At 40.8% G+C, this 10000-nt stretch overlaps 2 protein-coding genes across 2 annotated transcripts in view; one reads left to right on the plus strand and one right to left on the minus strand.

Annotated features, from left to right (window-relative positions):
* The window catches only part of gins4 (GINS complex subunit 4 (Sld5 homolog)), a 3301-nt gene extending 3029 nt beyond the window's left edge, over window positions 1-272 (plus strand). The window contains exon 7 of the mRNA XM_027179413.2: window positions 51-272. Coding sequence (XP_027035214.2) covers window positions 51-147 — 97 coding nt within the window. The 3' untranslated portion in view covers window positions 148-272. The remainder of the gene's footprint in view (window positions 1-50) is intronic.
* A 138-nt stretch (window positions 273-410) lies between these two features.
* Window positions 411-10000, minus strand: part of LOC113663932 (phytanoyl-CoA hydroxylase-interacting protein) — a 13607-nt gene continuing 4017 nt past the window's right edge. The window contains exons 2-6 of the mRNA XM_027179412.2: window positions 6168-6347; window positions 3223-3357; window positions 3083-3122; window positions 2353-2470; window positions 411-1529 (exon numbers count right to left, since the gene is read on the minus strand). Of these exons, the coding sequence (XP_027035213.1) occupies window positions 995-1529; window positions 2353-2470; window positions 3083-3122; window positions 3223-3357; window positions 6168-6344 (1005 nt within the window). The 5' untranslated portion in view covers window positions 6345-6347 and the 3' untranslated portion in view covers window positions 411-994. The remainder of the gene's footprint in view (window positions 1530-2352; window positions 2471-3082; window positions 3123-3222; window positions 3358-6167; window positions 6348-10000) is intronic.

The following is a 10000-nucleotide window of genomic DNA, read 5'->3' on the forward strand; positions in this document are numbered from 1 at the left end:
GTGTTTCATATTTGAATAAAAACTGTGTCATGATTCTTTGTGTGTTTCAGGGAGTATGTGGTGGATCTGGAGGAAGGTTCACAGCACCTGATGCGTTATCGCACTATAGCGCCTCTAGTGGCCAGTGGTGCAGTGCAGCTGATCTAGAGTCTTAACACAAGACACCGAGACTGATGATGATGATGATGCACTGTGTATTATTTTATATAGTTCATATTCATTTCTGTTGTATTGATCTGTTTAAAAAATACAAGCTTTCTGATATACAGCAATTTCAGACATCTTGTGAGTTTTATGTCTAAGATTTTTTTACATTCTTGCTTTGTTTTCAGCTTGCCAGTGGTTTGAGGAAGGAAAAGACAAAACCAAAACAAACATAAACCTCTGTTTTATGATTTATATACAGGGTTGAAAAAAGACTTTTATGTAGTTAATATAGCGTGTGTGTGTGTCATTAAACAACAAAATAATATGAAACAGAGTAAAATAAAGATTTTGACAAAATATGTCCTTTGATTTGAAGAAGGCATTCAAAAGCAGTGCAGAGGAAATGATGCAAATAATTCAAACTCTAAAACTCATTTTCTTAAGACGAACAATTTAACACACTTGTTTACAATTTTCTGTAAAATGAAATATACTGACTGTCTTATTGGGCAAAAAGAATTAAAATTTGGTCCTAAGGGGGTACAAACATTTGCATTCAGCTGTGTTTTGGTCGCCAGATTATGTAGCACCAAGCTCTATGGATCGTTACAGATTTGGCAGTATGTGCATTTTATGGCTTTCATATTTATACGAGCAGTAAAGATCATTTTGACCCGATGATGCGTTAATCAAATGAAATGAATAAAACCAGAAGAGTCAGGACAGGTTTTTCCATTTTTTAAAATAATCTTCATAACACTGCTAAGATTCATCGCTTTCTTTTTTAGATGTATTTTGTGCTCAGTTCGTTGAGAATTTTGCAGAAGTTCAGTCCAGACTCTGCCTCTCAGCGACCGACGCTGATGTTACACACTTTGCAGCTCGGGTCTTTCTTGGCGTTGGCCGTGGAGAGGCTCATGAGCTGGTGATGGCCGCTGATCTGTGCCACCGTGCCTAGATCCAAAGGCAGTGCCTCTGTGTACAGAACCTCCAGGATGACGTCGCTGGCATGACAGAACGCAGGTTCCTCCCCTGGGACGTACGTCAGGAAAGGATTGGACACGAGGTCCAGCAGGGGAAGACGACCCTCGCAGAAGCGGTCGCCCTCTGAGCCGACGGGAGCCAGCACCAAGACCACGTAGTGGTACGCCGTGTACATGCAGTAGAAATCTGCGAAGTAGAGGTGCGTCTCGGGCTTCATCAGAAGAGCGGCGGAGATCTGGAAGCGCAGGGCCCCGTAGGGAGAGTCTTTAGGAGGGAGGCCCGTGTCAAACTCAGTGTTGCAGCTCAGGAAGATACCACGGAGCTTTCCGTTGATGGGCGAACCGTGGCTGCCACTGTTGTCCTTTAGAGACGGGGGCATTAAACCTCCACATTCCGTTCTTTGGAGAAAACCGAACAGAAAAAAACAACTCAAATATGTACCAGATGATGTACCAAACTAGAGGCTAAGCAAACTAAGGAATTGCTTCCGATTACATATTCAGGTACAACGCTCTTTTTTTTTTATTGATCACAACACCGCCTGCTGCATATGCTATTAATTTTAATAAAAAAACGGCAATCATTTCAGTCTTGCATCATTTTTATAGAGTGAATTAAAACCAAACAACATTTAAAAGACAGCAAGAGTTTGTAAACTTAAAGCGACTGTTTGTAACTTTTCAAGTCATCTAATAAACACAGATGTCTGCTCAGACTACAGTGGTCCCTCTGCAGAAACCAGGAGTTCCCGGTCAATTATATAACCAGGAAAACCTATAGAGCAGAGCTACACTTTGGTCTTCCTGGGAGAAGGGTCGGGGCTGATTTTTGGTCTGACAGGACATCAAACTTATGTCGTTTCTCCTTGCTACTGTTGCCTGTTGTTTACTCATTATGCATCTTAAGCTACATTTCTGTGAAATTAATTTGCGAAAACGTTCATTATTAAAAGTTGTTAACAATAAAATTTAACAAGAAGGTACGCATAATAATTTAAATTCTCTTTCAACCAGTAAAAACGATCGTTTCTGACCAGACCGATTACACGGGAATATTGGGAATCATGGACTTTTTATCCATGATACACGTTAGCAATTGTTTAACCACTAATCTTTAATTTCCCCAAACGTCTGGTCAACCTGGACACCTCTTTCCTCTGAGACACGTGAAGTCCACCATTTCCCACTCGCCCTCACGGTAATACGATGAAGTATCACCAACCTGACATAGCAGAAGTATTCAGGATGCTGGTTGCGATAAAACACAGAGAAGCGCAGCAGCCTTCCCGCTACAACCCGAGCTTTATCCAGGAGCTGCTTCAGATGATCTACGGCGTAATCTACAGCACAGAAACACGATCACACACCTCCAGATGTGCAGACAGTCAGTCAGCCGCCACATGTTAAGTATCTGCGGTTTATTCAGTAAGTACATTCATTCATTCATTCATTCATTTTCTACCGCTTATCCGAACTTCTCGGGTCACGGGGAGCCTGTGCCTACCTCAGGCGTCATCGGGCATTGAGGCAGGACACCCTGGACGGAGTGCCAACCCATCACAGGGCACACACACTCACACACTACGGACAATTTTCCAGAGATGCCAATCAACCTACCATGCATGTCTTTGGACCAGAGGAGGAAACCGGAGTACCCGGAGGAAACCCCCGAGGCACGGGGAGAACATGCAAACTACACACACACAAGGCGGAGACGGGAATCGACCCCCCAACCCTGGAGGTGTGAGGCGTACGTGCTAACCGCTAAGCCACCATGCCCTCCTTATTCAGTAAGTAGATGATTTATTTATTTCTATAGTTTATTAAGTCTGTCCTGAACCTCTGCCCTTAGACACTGAAACGTTTCTGTTTAAAATATGTGTCATGTGTTTAGTAAATCTGAAGCTAACTGGCGGTATTGAAGGTCACATGCAAATAATGACAGTTCTTACCCCCGGTGCAGAACTCCACCACTGGACTCCACTCAGACACCTTGAATAATAACAATTCAAATGAATGATAAATTTTTAAAAAATTATAATGATTGATAATAAACAGGGTTGCTAGACAAGTTCAAAGAGGCGGAGTGGACCTGGTAGTCTCCGTCTGGCTGGCGGATGGCGGTCTGTACGGCCACGCAGTAATCCGTGCGAGGGCTCAGGAACCAGTGACCTCTCACGGCCATCGGCAGCGGCACCGCCTTAGCCACCAGCTTAGTGGGAACATCCTGTGAGATCACAACGCAACACGGTTTCTACAGAGTTAAAGTCGTTAACAGCTAGTAGACATTTCATAGACAGTTAGTAGATATTTCATAAATATTTCATAGAGAGCTAGTAAACACTTTGTAGATTTTTCATAGACAATTTATACACAGCTAACAGACACTTTCATAGACATTTCATAGATAACTAATACACTTCATAGATACTGTAGCTAGCAGACACTTTTTATGCAGTTTGTAAACAGCTAGGAGACACTTCATAGACACTTCATAGGCAATTCATAGACACTTCACAGACAGCTAGCAGACACTTTGTATGCAGTTTGTAAACAGCTAGTAGACACTTCATAGACACTTCATAGACAGCTAGCAGACACTTTGTATGCAGTTTGTAAACAGCTTGTAGACACTCCATAGACAGCTAGCAGACACTTTGTATGCAGTTTGTAAACAGCTAGTAAACACTTCATAGACACTTCATAGACAGCTAGCAGACACTTTGTATGCAGTTTGTAAACAGCTTGTAGACACTCCATAGACAGCTAGCAGACACTTTGTATGCAGTTTGTAAACAGCTAGTAAACACTTCATAGACACTTCATAGACACTTCATAGACAGCTAGCAGACACTTTGTTTGCAGTTTGTAAACAGCTAGTAGACACTTCATAGACAATTCATAGACACTTCATAGACACTTAATAGACAGCTAACAGACACTTTGTTTGCAGTTTGTAAACAGCTAGTAGACACTTCATAGACACTTCATAGACAGCTAGCAGACACTTTGTATGCAGTTTATAAACAGCTAGTAGACACTTCATAGACACTTCATAGACACTTCATAGGCAGCTAGCAGACACTTTGTTTGCAGTTTGTAAACAGCTAGTAGACACTTCATAGACACTTCATAGACACTTCATGGACAGCTAGCAGACACTTTGTTTGCAGTTTGTAAGCAGCTAGTACACACTTCATAGACACTTCATAGACAGCTAGCAGACACTTTGTAGACATCTTTGACTCGATGCTTTACAACAAAACAATGTCAGAACCTAGCATATCGTTATAATCGGATACAGTTGAGTGCAAAAGTTTGTGAATGTGAAAACAGTAAATTTAAGAATTTATCTCCAAGTCTGCAGAATGTAAGAAGCGGATGTCAAAAACATCAGAAAAACAACGTAACAGCATTCACGTCAATTTTCTTAAAGAAAAGAGCCTTTTATTTATCTTAACAATTATAGAACGAGTCTCCAGTGTCAGTGTGACATGATCAGGTCTGGGCTGCTAACAGGAAGTTCGCTTCATAACACAACAACACTCTGGTTAATTGTTTTTTTCTATTAAACCCTGTGTGTTTTATTCCTTAGGCGATTAGCTTCCTGGCTTAAGTGCAAATAATTGTGAGGGAGCAGAACGCTAATGTTTACTTACTGACATCGATACGTGGAATCAAATCGACTTATTTATTAAAACTGATTTTATTCACAGCATCTGATGTCCATGAACTCTCTCAATCTTTGTTGTAGAAATAAATATCCCTCCTTTATAGCAGGACTCTTATCAAAGCTAATTAGTTTTGTTGTGAAGTCTCGCTCCTTTGACAAGCAAAACCAATTACAGGAAGCACAGAAACACATTACCATAGCAACCCTGCCCTTGAGTGGAAGCGAGAGCGATTAAAAGCACATTTAGAGGCGATTTTCTGCGGCTGACCAACGGTCAGAGCCTCGTAATGCGGTCGCTGAGGAAAATAAACAACTCAGGCTTTTTTCATGAGAACGTAAAAGCAGCAAGTGTTGAGGAGGTCTTATTTATTTACTACTCACACATTTTTATCGACTAGATAAATGTTTATTTTCTCGCTTCTCCTGCGTGCTGTTTTTTTGGTTATTGAAGAGGAAGAGAGTGAGTGATGAGTCACCAGATTACGGCACATTTCAGTACGAGACCTTTGAGGTTCTAGATCACACACACACACACACACACACACACACACACACACACACATATTCCTGATAATCATCCCCAAACCTCCAGTGCTTTCATGTTTATTCTCGCCTACTTTACCTCTCTCTCTCTCTCTCTCTCTCTCTCTCTCTCTCTCTCTCTCTCTCTCTCTCTTTCTCTCTCTCTGACTTCACTCTGTAGGAAAATATGGGCCGCATATTAAAGATGAAACACTGCACAGTGCCATTGATCTGATGGCAACGTTCCTGTGAAGTCTCAGATGGACCAGGAAAAGCAAAGGCAAAACAAATCATTGTTGTTAATCAAGAAAATATTGTTGTTGTTTATTTTTTTTGTAATTCTTGATTTCTTGTAATTCCAGGCTTTAGGCTTTTCAGTAAAAGAACCACATCACTACATCTTTGTTCTAATACCTCACGAGAGAGAGAGAGAGAGAGAGAGAGAGAGAGAGAGAGTTTCTTGAACATATCATTAAATGTAACCATAAATGGATCAAATTAATATCCGTATTTATTAATAAATTAGTTTTGGGAACCTGATGTGGATTAGGAGGAAAAGAAAGGCTTCAACTTCCTGTTTGAAAAATGAACGGCAATTAAATAAGAGATGAAAACGGAAAAAAGATATTTATACCGAATATAAACATCAGTGTATGTAAAGTTCTTTATAATTTTTATATTTCTATATTTCCTCTATATTTCTATATCGTTCATTTGGGAAGAGCGTGTGAATGTTCATGAAGATCATTTCTTTACATTCCTGATTTAACTGTATAACAAGAAGTGAGGATGTTTGGGGGTAATAAAAAAAACAGCCCCACACATTATGTGGATGCGCTCACTCTGTGTTTGAAGCGATTACTGTCTCCGCCAGCTTTGCGGCTCAAGTCGATGAAGTAGTGCGTCACACGTCCTGCGTCCTCCGGGGTCATCTCCCAGGCAACATGGAATGAGTCACAGGTCACCTCACTGATTTGGACGTTATTGGGTGTGGAGAGGAGATCTATCACCTCGGCCATCGCCTGGAGAGACAGAGAGAGAGAGAGAGAGAGAGAGAGAGAGAGAGAGACACAGACAGAGAGAGACACAGAGAGAGAGAGAGAGAGAGACACACACACACACACACAGAGACACAGACAGAGAGACAGACAGACAGAGAAAAACAGCGAGAGAGACAGACAGAGAGAGAGAGAGAGAAACAGAGAGCGAGAGAGACAGAGAGAGAGAGAGAGAGAGAAAAACATAGAGAGAGAGAGACAGACAAAGACAGAGAGAGACAGAGACCGAGAGAGAGCGAGAGAGAGATGTCAAAAGGTGAAAAATTACAGCAGGCCAATAAAAAAGCAATCTGACATCTTCAGACAAAATTCAATTAACCTTTGGATGGGAGACTCATCAAATCACACCTTCTCTCTCTCTCTCTCTCTCTCTCTCTCTCTCTCTCTCTCTGTTTTCATGATTAATAAGAGAATTATAGCGTACGAATTCAGTTCTCGTCTGCATTAATCTGATTGTATGCATAAATGTTTAAAAATCATCAATCACTCACTCGGTCAAAAATTCCAATCATTATTTCACTGCAAAGATGATTTCTAGTGGCAGCAAAATGATTTATTCCTCTGTGCTTGAAAACAAAAAAGGAGACATCAGGACTTAAGCGAGCTGCTCGGCTGTGAGTGGCAGGAAATGTTTTCACCACTGAGCAGTTAGATTTATTAAGGAAATTTCAACCGTTTAGTCATTTATTTGGTTGTAATTTCCTGACGGAATGAGTGAATTGTGAACGTAACTAGCTAGTTAGTTATGTTAGTTATTACCTAGTTTATTTAACCTACATTCTACATATCTGTTGAATTATTCATTCATTCATTCATTTTCTACCGCTTATCCGAACTACCTCGGGTCACAGGGAGCCTGTGTCTATCTCAGGCGTCATCGGGCATCGAGGCAGGATGCACCCTGGACGGAGTGCCAACCCATCACAGGGCACACACACACTCTCATTCACTCACACACTCACACACTACGGACAATTTTCCAGAGATGCCAATCAACCTACCATGCATGTCTTTGGACCGGGGGAGGAAACCGGAGTACCCGGAGGAAACCCCCGAGGCACGGGGAGAACATGCAAACTCCACACACACGAGGCGGAGGCAGGAATCGAACCCCCAACCCCGGAGGTGTGAGGCGAACGTGCTAACCACTAAGACACCGTGCCCCCCCTTATTTGTTGAATTAAATTTACTTACATTTTTTTTAAAATTACTTTTTAAACGTGAATCCTTTCCCAGTGCATTTAACGAAATTTTAAACGATTTTCAAAGGTTTTTCCATCAAGTCAGATTTCGTACACCACTTTTTTGTTTCTTACTCATGAGTCGTAATAGTTTCTAATGTCTAGTAATTTTTAGACCTCTGAGAAACAGACTAGGTGTCTGATGACGGCTGAGCAGGATACGGTTTAAAACAGTGAGTCTGTGCCGATAACAGGCGCCTGTGGACGCCTCTGATGTGTATGTGATTGTCCATAAAATCCAAATTATGTAAAGAAATGGAAGGCTTTATGTTACATATCATGTTTACGCTCAGCAGGAAGTGATGCAGCATCTTTCTCTTGATCTAATTCTGTCTGGATGTTCTGCCTGGATGAGAATTGAACCTCCAAATCATATGAAATGAGAACTTCCTGTAACCTAAGAGTGTGCTCTGGTCTCCGAGGGGACGATTAGCGATAGCCCCAGGAGCCGAGGTGATAGCGTGCGTTATAGGTTTCGATTAGCCGCCAACCTCGAGAAGAGAAAAACGATCACACTCCACACAGCGAGAGCGAAAGTGTCAGGGCTTTGAATTATGACCATCCTTCTCTGCCCTCTCTCCGAGGTCGTCCTCTCCATAAAACCATGAGTAAAGCTCACAATATTTCACACACCGTCGCTCCTTCTTTGCCTCAGCACTCTTCTGTTATGTAAAACACACAAACTGCACTTGTAATGACCCGGAAAAAAAAAAAAATTAAGAACCATGAGTCAGATGCAGACACGTTGTCTCTGATTAGATTAAATCCCTGAGACCCTAAAAAACAACATGGTAAACACATAAAAAATATATGCATCGTTTGTTTGTTTGTTTGTTTGTTTATTAAGACAAGACATTGTGGAGACATAATACAGCTGCAATGCTAATATTGCTAACGAGTAACAAAAGCAAATCATTGCCTCAGGAGCTCATTCACGTCAGAAACTATTGTTAGCATTAAATCACTTTCTTGCTAAACATGCAGCCAAAAATGATGTCGTTTCTATCTCATCAGACATGCTTGTGAAGGTTATTAATTAGCTATCACAACACGGCTTTGCCTAGCCAAGTTGCAAAAAAAGATAGCTATCTTTATATGAGATAAATAAATAAAATAAAATAAATAAAAACATTATTTGATTAGCTGGTTGTCAAGTTTGCAAGTAGCAAAAGTATACAAAAGTATTTACAGGATTAAAGATGCTAATTGCCATTTCTGCTAATTAAACATAGCAACTAATAATAATACGAAAGCATAAGCATCAGAAGCTATCGGTTATGCTTCGTTAGCATTCAAACTGCTAAGCTTAGCCACTTAGCTTAATTTGTTTGTGTATTTGTTTGATTTTTAAATTAATCTAATTTGTTGGACTATAAATACAAATTAAATATACCGTTTTGAGTGGCGTTTAACAAAATACAACCTACTTTCTGTTTCCGTCCCGTTAGTGGGAAAGCTAAAATTAGCTAACTAACAGCTTTGCTAGCTACATTGCTAGCTCAGATAAACAACATAATATGCTCATATTCTAGCAGTAATCTTAATCAGATTAAGTTTTTAATGTGTGTGTGTGTGTGTGTGTGTGTGAGAGAGAGAGAGAGAGAGAGAGAGAGAGAGAGAGAGAGAGAGAGTGTGAGTGTGTGGGGGGGGTTTGTTCTATTAATATGGATGTCAGTGGATGATAAAGAACCCAATTTCCTCTGAGTCTGTCACGCATGTCTACGTACATCGTGTTGTGTGTGTGTGTGTGTGTGTGTGTGTGTGTGTGTGTGTGTGTGTGTGTGTTTGTGTGTGTGTGTGTGTGTGTTTGTGAATGAGAAGCTACTTTTAATCAAAGAGAGTTTATGAGCTAATAAACATGTGTCCTTCACTTGTCTCTTGGGATTGTGTAGCACTGCTGTGCTAACTCTGTGGTACACTGTGGTAACGCCGTGGTAACGCCGTGGCAACGCTATGGCGACTTTGTTTTAGTGTCATGGAAACAGCATAGTCTCCTGTGCTCTCTGGCTTTCTCCGAGTTAATGTGGGGCATTAAAAGTCTTCAAGGATTTATATCAAAGCCCTAAATTTCACAAACACACACACACACACACACACACACACACACACACACACACACACACACACACACACACACACACACTGCATCTAGTTGATAAAAAGTACAAAATCACTCTTAGAAAGCTTTGTTTTATGTCTTTCTGAGGAAACATCTTAATTTATTCATCAAAATCTACTCAGTTGAGAGAAAATCAATTTTAGAGTGATTAAGAAACACTCATGCGTATAACTCCATAATTATTGGCACTCTCCTCCATATGGCCACAGAAAGAGCCAGAAGATAATGTAAGACACTCAGGATTCTGGATCTCTGGA

Source organism: Tachysurus fulvidraco, chromosome 14 (genome assembly GCF_022655615.1).
Source record: "Tachysurus fulvidraco isolate hzauxx_2018 chromosome 14, HZAU_PFXX_2.0, whole genome shotgun sequence".
Taxonomy (NCBI): Eukaryota; Metazoa; Chordata; class Actinopteri; order Siluriformes; family Bagridae; genus Tachysurus; species Tachysurus fulvidraco.